Source organism: Folsomia candida, unplaced genomic scaffold (genome assembly GCF_002217175.1).
Source record: "Folsomia candida strain VU population unplaced genomic scaffold, ASM221717v1 Fcan01_Sc003, whole genome shotgun sequence".
NCBI lineage: Eukaryota > Metazoa > Arthropoda > Collembola > Entomobryomorpha > Isotomidae > Folsomia > Folsomia candida.
The window spans coordinates 1,017,705-1,036,443 of record NW_019091195.1 but is presented as its reverse complement, the minus strand read 5'-3'; the positions used below and the strand labels follow the sequence as shown (position 1 = coordinate 1,036,443).

General features: G+C 37.0%; 6 protein-coding genes and 2 long non-coding RNA genes across 9 annotated transcripts; 1 reads left to right on the top strand and 7 right to left on the bottom strand.

Moving 5' to 3' along the window:
• Positions 1-974: 974 nt before the first annotated feature.
• On the bottom strand, positions 975-3,168 carry LOC110847431. The gene is made up of 4 exons (XR_002547645.2): positions 2,848-3,168; positions 1,622-2,775; positions 1,441-1,513; positions 975-1,365 (listed from the first exon to the last, which is right to left on the bottom strand). It is a non-coding gene; the product is annotated as an uncharacterized LOC110847431 (long non-coding RNA).
• Positions 3,169-3,431: 263 nt separating this feature from the next.
• LOC118432977 (sensory neuron membrane protein 1-like) lies at positions 3,432-3,829 on the bottom strand. The gene is made up of 2 exons (XM_035850278.1): positions 3,708-3,829; positions 3,432-3,618 (listed from the first exon to the last, which is right to left on the bottom strand). The coding sequence occupies exons 1-2, from the start codon at positions 3,822-3,824 to the stop codon at positions 3,460-3,462; spliced, it is 276 nt and encodes a 91-aa protein (XP_035706171.1). The 5' UTR covers positions 3,825-3,829; the 3' UTR covers positions 3,432-3,459.
• A 78-nt stretch (positions 3,830-3,907) lies between these two features.
• On the bottom strand, positions 3,908-5,583 carry LOC110845605 (scavenger receptor class B member 1). Its single transcript, XM_035848977.1, has 7 exons — positions 5,464-5,583; positions 5,224-5,399; positions 4,993-5,137; positions 4,662-4,910; positions 4,365-4,588; positions 4,115-4,290; positions 3,908-4,041 (listed from the first exon to the last, which is right to left on the bottom strand). Exons 1-7 carry the CDS (start codon positions 5,581-5,583, stop codon positions 3,908-3,910), a joined length of 1,224 nt encoding a protein of 407 aa, XP_035704870.1.
• Positions 5,584-6,203: 620 nt separating this feature from the next.
• LOC118434734 lies at positions 6,204-6,605 on the top strand. Its single transcript, XR_004834214.1, has 3 exons — positions 6,204-6,271; positions 6,362-6,421; positions 6,481-6,605. It is a non-coding gene; the product is annotated as an uncharacterized LOC118434734 (long non-coding RNA).
• Positions 6,606-6,715: 110 nt separating this feature from the next.
• LOC110847331 lies at positions 6,716-8,071 on the bottom strand. The gene is made up of 4 exons (XM_022094260.2): positions 7,668-8,071; positions 7,430-7,588; positions 7,080-7,369; positions 6,716-7,021 (listed from the first exon to the last, which is right to left on the bottom strand). Exons 1-4 carry the CDS (start codon positions 7,966-7,968, stop codon positions 6,806-6,808), a joined length of 966 nt encoding a protein of 321 aa, XP_021949952.1. The 5' UTR covers positions 7,969-8,071; the 3' UTR covers positions 6,716-6,805.
• A 395-nt stretch (positions 8,072-8,466) lies between these two features.
• Positions 8,467-11,847, bottom strand: LOC110847064. 2 transcript variants are annotated; one of them, XR_004834403.1, is made up of 4 exons: positions 11,289-11,847; positions 11,118-11,211; positions 9,354-11,032; positions 8,467-9,056 (listed from the first exon to the last, which is right to left on the bottom strand). XR_004834403.1 is itself a non-coding variant. In XM_022093909.2 (3 exons), exons 1-3 carry the CDS (start codon positions 11,346-11,348, stop codon positions 10,728-10,730), a joined length of 459 nt encoding a protein of 152 aa, XP_021949601.1. In that variant the 5' UTR covers positions 11,349-11,847; the 3' UTR covers positions 8,467-10,727. The 2 variants fall into 2 exon arrangements, 1 of the variants encoding a protein (XP_021949601.1); XM_022093909.2 differs by having other exon boundaries at positions 8,467-11,032.
• Positions 11,848-13,177: 1,330 nt separating this feature from the next.
• Positions 13,178-14,264, bottom strand: LOC110847407. Its single transcript, XM_022094346.2, has 3 exons — positions 14,040-14,264; positions 13,888-13,963; positions 13,178-13,823 (listed from the first exon to the last, which is right to left on the bottom strand). The coding sequence occupies exons 1-3, from the start codon at positions 14,112-14,114 to the stop codon at positions 13,456-13,458; spliced, it is 519 nt and encodes a 172-aa protein (XP_021950038.1). The 5' UTR covers positions 14,115-14,264; the 3' UTR covers positions 13,178-13,455.
• A 1,781-nt stretch (positions 14,265-16,045) lies between these two features.
• On the bottom strand, positions 16,046-18,507 carry LOC110847336 (pathogenesis-related protein R minor form). Its single transcript, XM_022094264.2, has 3 exons — positions 18,236-18,507; positions 16,567-18,161; positions 16,046-16,503 (listed from the first exon to the last, which is right to left on the bottom strand). Exons 2-3 carry the CDS (start codon positions 16,989-16,991, stop codon positions 16,176-16,178), a joined length of 753 nt encoding a protein of 250 aa, XP_021949956.2. The 5' UTR covers positions 16,992-18,161; positions 18,236-18,507; the 3' UTR covers positions 16,046-16,175.
• Between the last annotated feature and the right edge of the window lie 232 nt (positions 18,508-18,739).

Genomic DNA, 18,739 nt, shown 5'->3' with positions numbered 1-18,739 from the left:
GGGCCGAATGGTGATCTCGGACGCCTATCCGGATCAAGTAAAGGTTTTCCCAACCCACCAACATCGGGTTTTTCCTCTACTCCCCAAGCCAACTAAGTGTATTTCATACTTTATCAATGTTTATGTTAATAAATAATTTTCCATTTTGTGGGAAAAAAAATAAATATCACAACGATTAAACTGTTCATATGAATTTAGGATGGAATTAATCAGTTCCAAATCAGCTTCGGCTGGATCGGGAGGAATCTCGAACTCTTCGTCGCCATTTGTTTGATCATCGTCTTCGCCACATAATAACCTGCTACATAATTATTTGAGGAGAAATGACGGCTGCAAACGCCAAAGTTGTTAAGTTTAAGTGATGACGTCGTCCCAATAGCTTGAGAAATCCAAATACTCCGAAGAAGTGCATGTTTTGCATTTGGAAATGAGTGAACTTTGTGAGAGGGCTTTCCTTTTCTGTCTGGACAGTTCGAAATTGCACAGTTTCTCCCCATTATGCTAAAAATGACATTAAATTTGCTCCAAGATCGTTAATTTTATCCACCACCGGCCTTGATCTCCATCATTATTTTATAAATTTACATTAAAATGGCCTTAACTTCACGTAACAACGAATTTTTTTCCAAAAATAATCCCAAACTCGTCCCAAGCTCTCGGTCACAAAATTTACCATCAAGTGAGTTAACCTTATATACACACGTAACTAAGTGAAATTCAGGACCTTGGGATTTTGAAAATTCTTGTACAATAATTCTAGATCCAGTACAAGATTCTATATGGCATCCTGAAAGATTTACAGAGATTTGAAGAGATGAGTTGATTTGAAGAGCTTTGTAATTTTAAAGCTTCTCATTCATAGAAATCCACTTACTTGTACATTACAAATCACAGTGGCATGTGTACATATGTACATAAGTACAAAAAACTTTGGGTGCTCTGCTCATAAATAAATAATTGTTTATGGTCAAAAATAATTTGATATATAAACTTCAAAATATTATATTCCACATATTCATTCAATATATGCAAATAATAAATAAATAAGTGCCAAAAGCTCTTATTAGGCATAAATTATACAAAACAAATGCGTGCATAAATTATTATAATACTGACGCTGCACGAGTGTTTCGTCATCCACCCACATGGAATTGGAATGACGCACTTGCAAATTTGACACGTTTTATCCGAGATCATATTTTACAGATAATTAATACATACTATGTACATACATAAATACATATAGATTCACAGTCTCTTGTTTACAATTTTACAAATGTTTTAAGGCACACGGTCTCCGTCCCTTCCTTCGACCACGGGGAAATTGTGCGGATGAGGAATAAGCTCCATCATCAAAGTCTGAAACTATTTGATTAAAAAAATACTTAAATCCACTTGATACACAATCTTGCGCTTGATAGATAATTTTCTACAACTCACTTATGCTGGTCGGCAATATTCTTCTTTTGCTCGGCGAGTTCAAAGACTTTTTGAGAAACATCATCCATCCAAACTGTATAAAGAAACAATTAATAAGAATCAATATTCGGCGAATTTCTTGACCTAGTCATGAATCAGATACATATAAATTGATGTATGTATGTTATTAAATTGAGCTTACAATCAGAATTGTCAGTGGAACCGGTAAAAAGATCCAGATATACTCCATCATACTTAATTTTAACACACGAAATACCGAAATTCCCCGTGAAAACTACGAAATTTCAGACAAAATTGCAATACGTTGTTAAACAATTGACTATACGTTATTAACTGATGACGAACAACAAACAACTGGTCATATTCAGCAAAGCACATCTGTTCATCTGTCGCAATAGTTCGCTATGCTCTCAATCACACTTTGAGACTGGGTAAAATCCGTATGAAAAGAGAATGTGGCATGTGGCCATTGAAATGATGACGAAGAAGAGATAATGATGAGGTTCAGTTTACTTACGTATGCATCATTTTTGAATAGACTTTCATGCATTCACTCCGTTTCCTTTATGTGAGTCATAATAGTCATAAAAGTACGTAAAGATTATTATGACCGTATCATCAGTAGTTGCATCCTCATGTTCGTAGGTATATTAGTAATTAATCAGGTAACTGTGCAAACACATATTTTTGTACCTCCTGGTAATGAGTAAGTCAAGAGGATTCATTAATTTGTGTAATTTTGGACTATATTTTATTTAGTCACATCTCTCAACAATATGTACAGGGAAAAGTAAAGCACGACTCATATCCGGGTCGAGATGAGTCTCTGTTTCCAATTCCTTTCACGATTTTCCATGTAAATTGCAAAATTATTTCTTACACCTTCAAAGTTACGAGTTATGCACGAGATTCACAATTTAATTCGTTATCAGGACACACTTTGCATGACCTTTTGTTACTTCCTTCCTTAGCTTTCGTTAATCTAGCGAATTGAGCTCCTAAGTCGTTGAAGTGCCAAAGATTCTGTGTATGACGGAGGTCCACCAAATCCCGTGTAAGGTGGTCTCAAACTGAACACCCTCTCACTCCCAGTAAGCAATCCATTACGTCTGTCAAACTCGACTTGACCACTCACCGAAGTTATTGGGAAAGGGAGTCGCGTTTGCTGATCTGACTGTTGTAATGATGACATGAAAGAACGCTGCTGCTGCTGTAGGAATAATTGTGTTGGCGACGAGAAAGTTGCATTTGTAGTTGGTTTTGATTGTGTATTTTTCTCCACTGCTTGAGCCCTGTTGGTTGTGGAAACGACTGCAAGAATTTCTCCAGCTTGACCTGGAAATAATGGACAGACAATTCATTGTGGAACAAAAATCCTGTTATTAGATAATTATTTGGTAATCTCACTTTCTGTCGTGATATCATGAGAGTAGTGGGTCCGTCTGCAGCGTCCCTTTTTCCTTGCAATGACAATACCAAGAAGCAGAATTACTACGAACGAGACGACGGCCAGGACGCAGATCAAAATTATGATACCTGGTTCCATGAAAATATGCCTCCAAATTTACGATACAAATACCCTGGCTGGAGAACAGTATTTAATGTGCACTCTAAATTGTTGTCTATTGAAAATTATAAAATTCTGCGTACTCCATATTCTGCTGTCTAACATGCATGCACACACATGCTCCAGACATGGGCTTTTGTCAATCGAAGTGAAACAATTAGTAATTTGTGAACCTATGTGCATGTATGTATGTACGTATATAAGCAATTGCATGCATCTTGCTTTACCCAGCCAAATCAACATTTCGACTTTCCTGATAGCGAAAATAAGATAACAGTTTATCATTAAATGTTCATCACCAATAAAATTAAATGCTGACCCTGGTTGCTGTTCATTACATTCAGTGTCACCCATTTTTGCATTAAATTCTTATAATTATAATCTCTCTCATACGGAAACAATTTATTTAAAAAATCGACTTAATCATAGAAACTATACATACATATTATCGCTTATCGCAAGAAAGCAAAATACAAAATACTTCCTGCTCCAACCAACGTTCCAACCCCACCCACCACAACAATCACCCACTTTGCAATATTTGCAATGCGCATGGGAATAATAAATCTAGATTTGATGTCGTTAGCGTTGTCGTCATCTAACACGCCTTCCTGCACAGATAAAGGACGAATATTACTACCGATTAGGCTAATCGGATTAGAAAATTTGCATGTTCACTTTTTGCCTTTTACTCTCTCACCTCAGCTGCCCACATGAAAGGGAAAAACATATGCGGAATCGTATCCCATGGAGCTCCAAATGGGAGTGGCTGTACCTCAACGGACATCTGTAGACGTTTATAAGCTTGAATTGGCATCCCAAGTGTCTGAATATTTTAAACAATTGATTTGAATCATCCATTTATAATTTGTATCCTCCATACAGTATAAAAAATCCTCTTTATATTTCCTTTACCGGTTCTACGTCCATGAATGTCTCGTGCAATGCTCTATCCGGCTTGAGACCCACAACACTCTCCAAAATGAAATCGTCTGCGTCTAGGAAATGCGGTTTAGAAATGACGGCAGGTGCACCTGGATAATTTAATTATTAATTAATACTGATCAATTATGATGCTGTAATTTTCCTGTAACTTGCCAAATTTACACGAAAACATTCGCGTCACGCCATCGAAATCACAAGTTCCATTTAACGGTGAAGGTATTGGCATGCAGTAGCAATCATTAGGTGGATGCGTTTTTCCGCTGGCAAACATTGTCTTTAGGGCGACAAATCGAAATGCTGGAATTCCTTTAAACTTCACCTCCGAATCGAAAGTTACACTGAATTAAAGGTGTTAAAATTATATGTCAATTGTGTAATGTATTCATTTAGAAAAAAAACTTTTCTCGTATACTCCACTGATCGACAAACGTCCGGTGAAAATGCGGACAGTGGTGTGTCTTTCTTCAACAAAGGGGGGAAGAAGCTTCCATCGGATCCTTTAATATTGTTGCAGTCCCCTTTCCACGCACCTTCCACGTCACTTTTTCCATTGATGCTTTTCAATTGTCCGATTTTCTTGTAGTCCTGACCTCCCGAATAAATCTCCCACAGACCATCCGCATTTGTCCCATTTTTCTGCACAAGGATTTATACGAATTTTATTTATTAGCATTGAATGCTATTGACAATCTGCATGTGTACTACGCACGTTCAGATATGCACCAAATTTTCCATCCGCAAGTTCCGGTGGTAATTCGATACCCAAAACGTCTTTTGCTATCGAAATGAAAGTATCGTAAATGAAATTAAGTCTCTTTCCAAATAAGATGTCTTTCACAATTGCGGGCATAAGGAAGCGTTCCCTGGACAAGGGACTCATCATAAAAGACAGGATTTCTCTACTGAGCGCCCGTGGGAGAATTGATTCGTCTACCGTGGCTAATATAGTGGCGACAGCCTAGAATATCGTAGAAAACTTGTATTGACGCTTAATTTTAAGTTAAAATACATTTATTTGTTTATCTCTTTTCTGTGCTTGCCAGTAGAGGACTGTTGATAACATAGACAAAATCGGTCTCTGATCCTGTAGACATTTCGGGTTCGAAATGGTACGTAATATTTTGCCGATATGAGATAGTATCTCTTTCTGGGTGACTCTCTATCTCGTATTTTACTCGTGTTTGTCTACACAAGAATAAAGCATGCAACTTTTCACAATATGTAAATATGTAGAAATTGAAGACTATGTAAATTTATAAAAATATGTATACCGATAGATGTAAGGTCCCAGCTCTTCTACCTCTGGCTTCGTACTCCAATCTCCACCCACTCCTGCCAAAAATTTGTCCGCATTCGTGACGTTAAAAAAGTAAAACTTGATGTAAATTGGAATCGGGATATCAACCCATTTCTCAAACATCTCTGTCCCATTTTTCAATTGTGCTTGCTGAATCAATGGAATATTAAATTTTATGCATTTGCACATTTTGGATTTGATTTATCACTGTTACCTTTTTAATCGTACTCTCGATAAAATTTGGGAGAAATACCCAACCCAGTATAGATCCCAGAAGGACAAGAATTACTCCAACCGATGTTATTGATATACTTACGATGACCGCTTTTTGCATTTTACAAAATAATATATTGAACTTAAGTTATTTAAGATGGATGACATAAATATCGTTTCAGATTGACACCATTTTTATAACAAAAGTCAACCTTAATTGTCACCTCACCGTTACAACTTGTTCGACATAAGAAGGAGGAAACTTTTTCATAATTCCAGAAAGATTAACTTGTTATCGACACTTGATTCATCATTGATGATTATGATTATTGCATGCGTTCATTTATTTAGCAATTGGCTTTTTATGTACTTTGACACGTGGCGTGGCATTTGGTTAAGTGCATATGTACATTATCAGGACACAAATGATCATTTAAATGACAATTTTGAGGAAACTCGATATGATGAAGAATTAAATATATCAATTGTTTCCAATGCATATCGACTTGTGTACGCAGGGGTCTATTTTATAGTTGATTGATGTCTGAAGAACAATGTTTGGTCACGGCACATTGTAATAACGTGACCATTATTGGAGTAGGTTGTTTTCCAAACAAGTAATTGATGGAATCACAACATGATGCAAAAATCTAATTTGCCTTCCTCATTTATAAATGATGAACTAAATATATAATCAAGATTTCAGACGTGAAGAAAATTTGTCAATACCGTAAACAAGATCGAAAACCCAGAGTCCTACAGAATGGGGAACTTCGTAGCTGTTGCTGTCATTCTGGTTTTTTTGATGGGTATGCAAATTGTCACGCTAAATTCAGTGCAGTTTCGAATTTTTCTCAAGCTAGGACTAATTTTCTACTTTTCATCGGGGTTCTACATAGGTTTTCCAGACTCAGAGGCCCAAAAATGCTACTCTTTTAGCTGGTTCGGCTCGGTGTCAGGTTTGTTGCAACAAATAGCCAAATAAACTATGTAGCATTATATTAGCTTTATTTTTTAGGCCTTTGTTGCAACGTGCTCGAATGTGTGGAACCACGCTCGGTTTTGAACAGTGGGGCTGGAACGTGCTCTACTTCAGATGAAGTTTGCTGCAGTCATTAATGACGTGTATCACAAGATATAATAGAGATGCACTTGTTCTACAAGGAAAAATAGAACGAATTCTTGGTGTAAAAAACCATATCACAAATAACAAACGATCGTATTGATCATATCAAATTGAATTAGTCCTTAAATCGCATGTAAACTTTGTCTTTCACATTTCAGACAATTTATTCATAGTAGTTGTACACGTATAAGTTTGGAGTTAAGTTTTCTAATTATTTTCAAACAGGGATTACCCATCCATTTGTTAAGGGTTCGCCAGTCGTGACACGATTATCAGCATAAATTTGCGACGAATTATCACATTGTACTTGACTGTTCAAATAAATCCCCACCCCTCCAGTATTCCCGATAAGGTTGAAGAGGTTATTCCTAAATATATTCCTACATCCGCTCACCCCACCCGGTGGCATATGTGTCCTGACCTGAATCCCATCCTAAAAAACGACATGCTCATAAATAAAATGAGCAAAATTTTGAAAACCTAGATTTAACCTTGATCGAGTAAACTCCTGTATTGTTCTGAATCAAGTAATCACTGCCCTTGACGTCAATCCAGCTATCGTCCGAGTTGACGAATGACATTCCCCTCCCATCGAAAGTATTCCCTTCAATCAGTCCACAACAGGAGCCTTCCTTGATGTCAATATTTTCACCTCCACAAGGACCAATCCTGTTGTTTCTGACGATGTTCCTATCACACTTGTCCGGTTCGTTGGGGCTGGCCCACTTGCTGTAGTCTTGACCAATGTATACTCCTTCGCCATAACCTGGTCGTGTGATTCCTACACAAATCCCGTGCATAAGTTTTTTAATATAATGTCATAATGTGCATTCTCACCCACCAGTATCATAAATTTCACAATTTTGTACAATGTTGTCACTGCTGAAAAATCTGAAATGCACTCCCTCTTCGTCAATCGTGTGAATAGTCAAATCTTCGAGCACGTTGAAGTTTCCACCATCGATTAAAATACCTTTCTTTGCATTGGCAATGGTAAATCCTAAAGGTTGAAAAATCATGTTTCTTTAAATGCACGTGATACAAAAAAATTGGTACAAATCTTGCTGAAATGCAGATACCTCTCAACGTATAATACGAAGCTTCTAAATTAAACGCACTTGACCATCCGGTCAAAACGGAAGTGGAAGTTCCCTGAATCACGATTCTGTCCTGCGCTGTACCACTAACCTCTGCCCGGAAGAAGCCATTAAACTCGGTATTGTCCTGCAAAATTATTACATCGCCCGGTAACACGGCTCTGAGGGCTGCTTGGAATTGTGAAGTTGTGGCGACGGTATGCGTGACTGCGTTGGTGACTCCATTGTGGAATGCAAAAGTAAAAGTCGCAATAAAGATGAAACTTTCCCAAAATCTCGCCATTTTCAACAAGTGATGTTTGACATGTAATCCAAACTATAATTAAGTGGCAGAAGAATACAACACCATTTACATAGATTGGCAATTGCCGATGAGTGCTGTTGACTTTTAATTATAATTCAATCGTCATACGTATGATGATCATTATCATTTCGTGAATACTTGAGCTGCTTAATGAAGTAAATTGAGTGCAAAATTATCCACCAAAATCCAGAAACTTTTTTCTGCACAAATTCCAATTGCATATGTACAAGTGGTCAGTGGTTGGTGATCCATCATATATCATATCGCTGTTTGTCAACATCGCACTTGAAAATTTAGATAAATACTGAATGCAGATGGTAACTACATATGTACATACATAACTATGGTCCACTTATGATTTCCCGTGGAAAATGCCACTGGTCACTACATAGTGTCCATCAAATATCTTGCTCGATTATAAAAATTATAGTAAAATTAACTGATGATGCAAACACCACTTCAACCTCAGATACGTACGAATTTATAATTAAGTTCAACATTTTATTGGCGAAAAATAATACAAAGTTTAGTAATCTATCACAGAGGAATATGAAATTTGACTTAAAACAGAGTGAGATTTACACCAGAGTTCCATAATTTCTTTCCATGCTCAGATCTTTTCCCGTTACTTATGCAACTCTTTCTTACGTAACAAAAATACACAGATATATTGACCTCCAATTTCAAGTCTAAATGTAATTTCCTCCACTCAAACAATCTCCCTTTTCCATCGTTGTTGGCCTAAATTTACTTCCGGAACCGCTCTTTGGTCCCCTCTCCTGTGCAAAAATGATGGCTTGGGCATAAGTTGGTGGTGGGGGGATGATGTCCAGGACGACGATGGAAGGTGATGGTGACGCCGATCTTGGTGGGGGCATCGGGAATTTGACTGCGCGACTAAAAGTGGGCGGTGGAGTTGCATATCCGACATAGATTTGATTACTATTTGGCAAATGGACGGAATACACGCCGGCAGCGACGCGACCCAAGTATTCTTGTGGCGATCGACGAACCCTCTCCGCAACAGATTTGTTCGTTCGGAAGCGAAGATACCAGATGAGAACAACCTGAAAAATCGATAAGTTGACTCGTCAAAGTAATTACTTGCTAAATATTCATTTATTTCGTTATCTTTATTTAGGGAAATGCACTAGTCAGCAGAAAATGTAAAGTATTCACAGATAGATAACAAGTGCTATTTAATTCATCCATACGACATATGTATAACATTCCATGCCTTATTTCATATTTAAAAATAACAAGGATACATATATCTCAAATTAAAAAATAACATTACAATTCCCCTTCAAGTGCATTTCACCCATTTATTTATTTTATTCTGAAAGTATTATTGCTTTGCTTACAATTACAGCGCAAATAACTGCAGCTATTACAAGAATGAGTGTTTCGACCATTTTTAGCATTACATTCAGTTGATGAACGCTATACGTGTTTTGTTTAGATTTGTGTTGGTTATAATTAGAAGAAGTTGTCTCATATAACGAGCCAATATGGCAGTGGTAATGGGACTGGACAGTTGCTAATTTTGGCTAACAAATTGCAGTTTGACACCTTATATGTAGTGTGTAATTCTACCAAATATAACAGTTTTAGACGTGTGCTCTCGGCGAAGGTTAAGCATACAATGGCCAAGTGTGATATCGCAACGAGCTTAATAAGGATCAGCGAGAGGGAAGATTAGTCCTTATCTTTTGCACGTAGCAGCTCTTACGTAAAGAAGCGTATAACTAACTAACTATGCATGTCCAGAGAGTTCGATCCTATGTATTCCTCGTCACCTTTCAGTACTAGTGTTATCCTTTGTTAAACACTCGTACGTTTGCCAAAAGCAGCATAATATTTAATGATTTGATTTATAATAAAATATCCAATGAAATGTCAACCACTTGTCCAAGTGGTTTGTTGACGTTGACAATAATAATAAAATGCGACTCGACATTCGATAAAATAAAAACCCACACTGGAGCAACCACCTAAAATAATTCATACGCAATTTTGTGCGTTTACCGAACAAACTGATATGTGATTAATTTTATCATCATCATGTGGAAATATTTAATAAGTGATTTCGCAACAACATTGTTCTGTGTGTGGCTTTGACATTATTTATGGATTTATATCGATTCTCTTATTCTCTTTTGTTAAAATTAAGTATAGCAAAAGTTAAAAATATTTGAGAGGTATATTATATAAGTATTTCACTGGTATAAAAATATTAAAGTACTCGGGATTAACCTTATCTGTATAATTACATATCTATGTAATTCCTGTTCACCAGAATGTCATAAATTTATAAAATAGAAGTCATGAAAACAGATCATCAGATTATTTTTCCAGAGATTTGTCTTTTTCGTACAATGTGCTACACATTGTTTGTCAAAGTATTGCATACAGACATTCATATTCATTGTACTACATATATTAACCGGTTAAATAAGAAACCAGCTTGCAAGCAAGTAAAAAATGGTCAGGCTTCTCCGTCATGTATTAACTACAGAAAATATTTACGTAAGATTCACATTCCATCCTGTATATTGTATAACTGACCAGGTCCAACACTTCGTAATGTCAAAATGGCATCTCACGTACACACGACTATTGAAAATGTTGATAAAAACATCCGATAAAACTTTAACACATTTCTGCTTAAGATAATGAGATCTAAAAGTAATTCATGTCAGCACCACAGTTGCACTTGCAGTTTGGCGTATTCCGTCTTAAAACTTATTGATGGCGTAGACACTGTTAGCATTTTGCGCTGTCGACTCAGTCTCGTCAACGTTTTTCAAGTATTCATCATACGACGGGGGTGGCTCTTCTGGGTCGATGTAAAAAATTGGGGACGAGTTTTGAAGTGCTTGTGCAAATGGGGGTGGTGGTGCGACCGCTCGGGAAAAAAATCCCCTGCGAGGCATCCGAATTTCGTACACGCCAAAAACTCGGTCACCTCCGCCAGCCGATATTGCCGTAACTCTGACAGAATGTGATGATTCTTCATCTCCAAGATGGGAAGCATCATCACCTGAAGAAGAGTTTACATTTCCGTCTAATTCCTAATTTATTTGTGCAAATTTCAAAATTACGAGACGAATACGAACAACTTTTACCAAACATGAAAGTTTGTCTCCTTCTGTTCATCTCTTCAATTGTCAGCTCGTCCTCGTATGCATTTCTTAGTTGGCGACAGCAAGCACTGAGGAGCTGTGGTGGATTTTAAAAAAAGAAACTGAAAACTCATGCACAAAATATTCATGTAAAAAACCAATTATTGTACTTACCATGAAAAAAATAATTACAATGATAACCACCAGCACAATATTGGCCGTTTCAACCCCCATCGTCCCCACGGAAGAGGAGGACTGCTCCACAATAAGTATTGATTGGTGTTCCGTCGTGTAGCTGTGTTGCGTGTTTTTTTCTCAAATCCAATCCACGAGATTAATATGCTAAACGTCACGTTTAACACTTGACTACAACCACCGATCGCAAACTTATTTCCAGCAATTCATAAGCCTACTGGGAAATGTGGAGTGATGTTCACCAAAACCTGCACCGAGTAAACTACTATAAAACCTGCTGTTATACTCTCAATCACAATATCTACAACCTATTCACTATTCACTGACGACGACTATTATGAAAATTTACATAACGCATCCTATCCACAGAAATGTATAAAATGCGACAAAATTCCACCAGTCAATTCATCTCCAGCAAAGAAAACCAACTAACTCTCGCAAGACCAAACAACACGAGATGCAGATAACGCAACGTTATGAAATGAAATATGTATGTATGTAGAGGCACTTCTGTGTCTTCGTTTGTTGTCTTTCTTTAGCAAGATGTTCCATAAGGAGTGAGCATATATATGTACAAGCCAGCATTAAAGCTATACCGTAATTTCACATCATATTTATTCGCCGAGCATTGGATGTACATGTCCCTACCCATCACGCTTATTTAGAAAAATTGCACAAAAAAGTTGTTTATCCTTTTCACTTAATTATTCAGCTCGATTCTATCCAGTATTAAATACATATTTAAGCATTTCTCATGTGCGTTTTAGCTGAGTGGTTGTTTTGTTCGGGACTGAACGACCCCAACAACGTAAGAAAGAAAACAAAGCCTCCTCGCCACTAAATATTACTCATTGGAAAATGTGTATTTTACGTTAGGCTAAATTGTTGCGTTACATTCTTTGTTTTGTCCAGAGCGTGACTCGTAGTGCAATAAAGGAATGCAACACATTACTAGAGGTGCCAGTGATATGATGTAGGTAGTAGCACTTGGAGGTACATATACTTCTAATGTAGGCGTCAGTCTAAATAGGTTTGGTCTGTATTTGTGTACTAACTAGTTACATGCATAGTTAGTCGATGTCCATAGGTACATACATATACAAAATATATGAGATCCTCACCCAATAATTTGTTGGTGGTGTTCTGCTGGTTCTCATCCATCCACAAAAAGATGAGGCAAAAATTGATGCACTCTCGTTCATGATTTTCTAGCATAGCATAGCATGGCATCGTCAACGACGTCAACAAGGTTCTGGTGTTGGGAGTTGTAGTTGTAGCGATGATGATTGTGATTCTGCAGTGCCAAACTTTTTTTGTTTGGTTAAATGGTAGCAGTAGGCGAATGAGCAAAATTTGCTATAATTTGGACTATCGTTGTTACGTATGAGGATGAGGAACAGACTTTTCTCTCGCATGTACATAAGGACATAAATGCATGCATGTAGATATTGCTTAACAATGGGTCCACACCTTCTTCATTTCTTGTATTTAACTGTATACGTACGATCCAGACTTATGAATTATTTCAGCAGGATAAAAGATTATTGAACAAAGGTAATGCGGACTTGTAGATGGAATGGTAATGTTTAATAATGAAATTTCTTCACGTAGCACCCTAACTGGAGAATGCGTAGGGGTTGATTATTGTAATCAACATTTTGTACTCTGGATTGAGTTCTGTACTTGAAGTTCTGTTTTTTTTTATTATTAGCATTGGTTTGACATTTGATCTGGACCAAATCATGCTGACTTCGTTTTCATAGAGCATGTCCTTGACTTTCCAGTCTATGTATAGTAGACGTTCAAAATGACTAACTTTGCGGATTTCAAATATGTCCAAAACATTCGCCAAAAAATACAAAAGTTAGTAATATACTTGCACATACTGGATTTTATGTTTTTATGTAAAAATTCTATCATTAGTTACAGAGTAATATACATACATTCATACGTCAAATTATTATTTAAATACATAGGGAACTCATTTCCACACCTTCCATTTACAGCAACGTTACACTTTTTAATTAAAAAATTGTATGACAAACTTCCTGCCTGCAGGAGGCCTTCTACATAATCACCAATTTATAATACTACAAGTATTTAATTCTCAGTCTTGAGTCGTTATTTTCAACCCTGCTATTTTTTCTTATGCATCCGACGACTCTGTATTGGGATTTCTTGTGCCTTGAGAAATATGGGTTCTCCTGCCGAAAACTACTTCTCCCAAATCTATATCCGATTCTTGAGCAGATAGATCAAAGACAAAATCGTCCTCGAAAGGGTTCACCACGATTGCATTACTTTGTCCGGAGGACGTGGAGAAATTTGTGCCTTGTGACACTGGCGACGAATTTGTTGGTGAAGGGGTCTGGCTTTTTAAAAAATCGTCGTAAGTTGGAGGTGGCTCCTCGACAACCTCAACGTACGAAACAGGTCTGGAAGATCGCAGCGCTTCATCAAAATCCGGTGGAGGCTGTCGTGCCATCATGGCCTGCGTTCTTAATCGGTCATATTCTGTACAAAAATCCCATATTTTTTAAACATGTAGAATGCCAATTTCCTCTTGTATAGAACAAACCTATCCAAAATGCTTCTCTCTGTCCAGGAATAATTGGAATGGAATCTTCTCCACGTGACAGCATACAATTGCATAACTAAAATAGTTAATTTGAGTTATTGCTCTTTGTTAGTATTGCACTATATTCTTAAACCGTTGTATAAGAAACTTACCAAGAACTTTATTAGAAAAACTACTAGCGCTATTAACACCACTATCATAAACGCTGTCCAGATAAAGGAGGACATTTTATAAATCTTTATTTCGTAGTTGCTCGAAATCTCAGGAAGAAAACGCTCCAAAAGGCTCTGATTTTTAGTACAATGTTACATTGTGTACATACACAATTGATGGGAAGCTTATGCCAGTGGACAAATTGTCAAAATGGCTACCACAACGTAAAATTAGTAAATAATATGACGAGATATGCTTATTCATCCCCGTATGGGCGTTTGGCATATTACATGTATGAGATGGATTTATCGATAAGCTTCAATGCTGATAATGGTCATGGGAGGTATTATCATATTTTATTGACGTACATATGTACATACATACGTAAGTATATTGCGAGCAATTTATCGGGAAAAGGTGATGATCATTTATGCATTCGAGGTCCATGGGCAAGGACGAATTACAAAGTTAATTTGTTTGTATTGTAATTAATTGAGAAGAACTAGATAATGCTAATTTGGTACATTTTTAGGGAAAAGTTGCACTTCATTTTTCGCTACTAATTGCACGACTTAAACCGAAAACGAAACGAAAATATCAAATAGTTACGTACAAAATAATAGATTACACTAGGGATTAAATGCAACAGTTACACTAGCTAGATAAATAAATCCATAACTTTCATGCATAAACGTAAATATGATTGTACAAAATGTGCTAAATTATACTTATCAAATCGTACTTGTAATCGGTCACAATTTTCCACTTTGAGCTGTATCTCTGCTTAATACTTTTTTGCATCCCCATTTTCAACAGATCTATTCGTGTGTGCTTATATTTACTTTTGTATTTACTTTAAGCTTGGAGTATTTCCTTCTGGGTTCATACGACAGGAAGTATCAAGTGGTTTCCTTGAAACTTTGATTATTCACCATCTCTGCCAGTCGTCTTGGGTCAACGGCTACTTGATACGTCGGAGGTGGTTCTTCGAAGTCCTCAACTTCTATGATAAAAATTGGTCTTGGAGATTTCAATGCTTCAGCAAATGTTGGGAGGGAATCCTTGTGAATATCTGCATAAATTGGCAATAATACTTAAGATGATTTCAAGTAAATTATTATATGCAGATTGTCATTTTGATCACTAACCAATAGGTGTCAAATTACTGTTTCGACTTGCACAGAACATGGACTAAAAGATTATCAGTTCGAAATACATATTTGAAATTTTCATTATTTAGTGAAATAGAAATTTATGTATGATACTCACCAAATATTTTATGCAACCAAGTAGGAAAAATCCGGCAAAAATCCATAGCACAGGTTCCCAATTTAACTCGTCCGGAAACATATTTGCAACAAATGATACGCACTTATTTAGTCTACTATTGCACGTAGTAAAATTGGACAATTCCTATCATGGGATAATGTTTATTTGTTATCATTGATGCACTAGTGATCAAACATTCAAGAGCAATCAATTACACCCTTTTATATACGATGTCGGTTTTTTCCTTGCTCACTCTCCAAGCAAAACAGGATAATGCCAGTTAAGCATACATATCTAATTATCTACCTGCAAAAGTGCAAACGTACTGAGGATAATTTTATGAATATGCATATTTGCACTCGCACTATTCACTGACCTTATCTTACCTGATGCTGTGTTGTAGTTAAACTTGCCAGTCAGTTAGATGAAAGAATCATCGTGCACTCCGCCAGTGCACACTCGGACCGAGCTTTTGTTCCTGTTGTGGCGTTTTGACACTTCTTATCAAGATGTCCTAAGCTGGAGAGGCAGTCCGCACGAGTTTTTAACCGATGGATGGATGAGTGCATCATGGAAGATTGATATTATGAGCAAATTATTTGAAGTTCCGAATTGTTATTGGCTAAGATGCAAAATGAAAAATTAGGATTTACCGTGGCCAATGCATAAAATAAAATGTCATTGATCCTGACAATTCAGAACGGTGTGCAAGAATTTCAAGAATCATAGATAAATATTAAATATTACATTTTTGTTTAATATTGATTATGGGGTACATTTTATGATCCTAGTGTGAAAACTTTTGTCATAAATAAGTTTTATTGTTATATAAATATGCAAATATCAGATATTTTTGTTTCCAACATTCAGCAAAAAGTCACTCGCAATCCATTATTTCCCGGATTACAACTAAACCTCATTGGACTTGGTCGTCTTTGATCATCTTTTGACCACGAGTAGGCATCAGGACAAAATCTATTCATGGTTCTCGCATATGCTGTATTTCCATCATCCCTGTTTCGATTTCGACAGGCTACCAAGCGATTTCCAGACCCCCAAACTTTCGACTCATCTGGACAATTATTCAGATTAAAGTTGCACGACGTCGTTGCACATTCGACTGGACCCACGCCAGGATTATACGGAGAAATCGCAACCGGAAGATTATAACCGTCCACCATGCTCACGTCATACCTTAATCATCAAAAACAGCGTGAAAAATTGGCCTTTTTGCGTAAATATGCATTTCCGTTTTACCAAGTCTTTCCAGATGGATCCCAGTGAAACTCGGCTAAACTTTTGTAATTGCCATCCGCATCGCAATTGTGCCCAGAGCCGTCACAGTTCAAAACAGCTTCAATTCTTGGGGTTGGGACCACATTTCTCTGAATGCCAAGTGTAGTTGAGCCGCCAGCGTTGAGGAAGAATGGACCTCGATTGGCACCCGTGGTTCGCACCAAAAGCCTTCCCGAACAGCGATTGGTTATGGTTACCTCTTCACCGGTTGATTGACCCGCCAACAGCAGAGTTATCAGAGCGAACGCTAAACAGAGTTGCTTGTGTACAGCCATAGTTTTGCTGAACTGTAAATTTCTAATTGTATAACAAGTGCGAAAGTTGTATGTGAATGTAGTTGGTAGGTTTGCAAACGCATCCTTTAAATACCAAACGAAAAAATGCATGACACCAGACCTTCAGACCACAAACATGCACCATTTGGGTTCATTTCTCCTTAATCTATTAAGCTGTCATTTCTTAGAAATTGATGACTCTCGGGAAACAGATTGTACGAAAAAAGACTTTTCTTAGAAAAATGGAATATGAAATTTAGCATATGAAAAATATTTACTTGGTTCAACTTATTTAAGCAATGTGTTTCATTCATCCCAATCAGAATTGTGATTCTCCGGTTTCGCAGAATATCAGAGCAGATTCATGTTTATTGCTCATCGTACATATTTATTATGCGTTAATTATGACGCAAATAAGCATGTCCATCTAAATAATAACTGGTACTGCGCAGATTTTCGAACTACTATGTATTTAAAGCTAACATCTATCTATCCACATATTGGTTTCTGAAAGTGTTATCCATTCTTAAAAAGTGTATGCGAATTTTTCTTTTACAAAAATTCAAAAGTTCCAAATTATCTACGTCAAAATGAGTTTTTCCCAGTTTGTCAACTGAGAAAAATTGGTCTCATTCGACTTTAACTTAAGTTTTAGGCACAATATGTACTGCTTACTATTACTCGGCGTAACGACACAGTTCATGTTCAGTTCAAATAAAGTGTCTTCAATTTTACTTATTTGAACATTTTTTATTTCAAGTTAAACACATCCATCAGGTTACTTACACTTGCATGAAAACCACCTACATTTTCCATCACTTTTCCCTTGTCGGCAACATTTTCGCCAACAAGCACTGTTATCAAATGGACATCGTATTCCAAGAAACGATCCATCTGGACCACATTTCACATCGGCTGGGTCATCCGAACAACTACACTCCTTCGCCAACTTAGGATTCAAGTTCTTCAGGCTACTCAAAGTGTTATTGGACGTCAGACTGGTAATTAATGCAAGCCAATCCGGTTTAATTTGCAGCTTCACTTTGCCACAGTTTCCAACTTTGCTTCCTGCGAGACAACACATTGAGTCACAAAACATTGTCGCAGCGTCGGAAGGTCGTCCAGCTAAAGCGCACTGGGTTTGATGTTGGGCAACTGGACCGCAAATTTCATTGAGCTCATCGGTCGATGCTCCGCGAGCTTTTGCATTCTGAAAATTTTGGTAGCGTCGTTCCACCGCGGCCACATCTCGACCACGAGCGTAGCTGTATGGAATGATTTCTGAAATTTGGGTGTCAAAATTTTAATTTAGATTGCTCTAAGTCTCCTTTAAACCTCCGTGTGCATGCACATACCTCCGTCAACTTGGTTATTGATGAGGACGAAAAGCCCAATCGCCACTACTGAAATAACACCAAAAATATTTTCCATTTCTGTTGGACGAAACATGAATTATCTGAATCGCTTTATGTACTTATGTCCTGCAGTTTATAAATTATTTGAGGCATCAGGAACCCAAGACTTTATACTAAACGTTCTCAAAGACCCGGACGCAAGTTTTAATGATCACCAACAACGTACCTATGTATATATTGTGATTATGCGCTTAGATGCATGTATGTTTTAGTTACTAAATCATTATGATTAATTGCATATCGAATATCTAAAACTTGGTGTATACCATGAGTCATTGCATCACATGCCATATTGTTAATGTATTACGATTATTTTCCTTTACAAAAAGTCTGGCAAAAAAAAGAATTACTTTTATTTATGGTACACCGAATTTAAAGTTTTCGTATAAATTTCACTGAATTTGCAAATTATCACCTGGCAGACTACCACAATTAGCCACAAAA

Bases quoted from the DNA above. Each gene is read 5' to 3' on its own strand.
- LOC110847407 (XM_022094346.2), bottom strand. From the start codon at position 14,114: ATGTCCTCCTTTATCTGGACAGCGTTTATGATAGTGGTGTTAATAGCG. The intron at 13,964-14,039 runs GTAAGTTTCTTA...TAACTATTTTAG, and splicing joins TTTTTCTAATAAAGTTCTTG to TTATGCAATTGTATGCTGTC. The intron at 13,824-13,887 runs GTTTGTTCTATA...ATTTTTGTACAG, and splicing joins GAGAGAAGCATTTTGGATAG to AATATGACCGATTAAGAACG.
- LOC110847064 (XM_022093909.2), bottom strand. From the start codon at position 11,348: ATGGGGGTTGAAACGGCCAATATTGTGCTGGTGGTTATCATTGTAATT. The intron at 11,212-11,288 runs GTAAGTACAATA...AATCCACCACAG, and splicing joins TTGTAATTATTTTTTTCATG to CTCCTCAGTGCTTGCTGTCG. The intron at 11,033-11,117 runs GTAAAAGTTGTT...ACTCTTCTTCAG, and splicing joins GAGACAAACTTTCATGTTTG to GTGATGATGCTTCCCATCTT.
- LOC110847331 (XM_022094260.2), bottom strand. From the start codon at position 7,968: ATGGCGAGATTTTGGGAAAGTTTCATCTTTATTGCGACTTTTACTTTT. The intron at 7,589-7,667 runs GTATCTGCATTT...TTCAACCTTTAG, and splicing joins TTCGTATTATACGTTGAGAG to GATTTACCATTGCCAATGCA. The intron at 7,370-7,429 runs GTGGGTGAGAAT...GGATTTGTGTAG, and splicing joins TTGTGAAATTTATGATACTG to GAATCACACGACCAGGTTAT.
- LOC110847336 (XM_022094264.2), bottom strand. From the start codon at position 16,991: ATGCATTTTTTCGTTTGGTATTTAAAGGATGCGTTTGCAAACCTACCA. The intron at 16,504-16,566 runs GTAAAACGGAAA...TTGATGATTAAG, and splicing joins GATCCATCTGGAAAGACTTG to GTATGACGTGAGCATGGTGG.
- LOC110845605 (XM_035848977.1), bottom strand. From the start codon at position 5,583: ATGCAAAAAGCGGTCATCGTAAGTATATCAATAACATCGGTTGGAGTA. The intron at 4,291-4,364 runs GTATACGAGAAA...CCTTTAATTCAG, and splicing joins GACGTTTGTCGATCAGTGGA to TGTAACTTTCGATTCGGAGG. The intron at 4,042-4,114 runs GTAAATTTGGCA...TAAATTATCCAG, and splicing joins CGTGACGCGAATGTTTTCGT to GTGCACCTGCCGTCATTTCT.
- LOC118432977 (XM_035850278.1), bottom strand. From the start codon at position 3,824: ATGCCAATTCAAGCTTATAAACGTCTACAGATGTCCGTTGAGGTACAG. The intron at 3,619-3,707 runs GTGAGAGAGTAA...TTATCTGTGCAG, and splicing joins CTTTCATGTGGGCAGCTGAG to GAAGGCGTGTTAGATGACGA.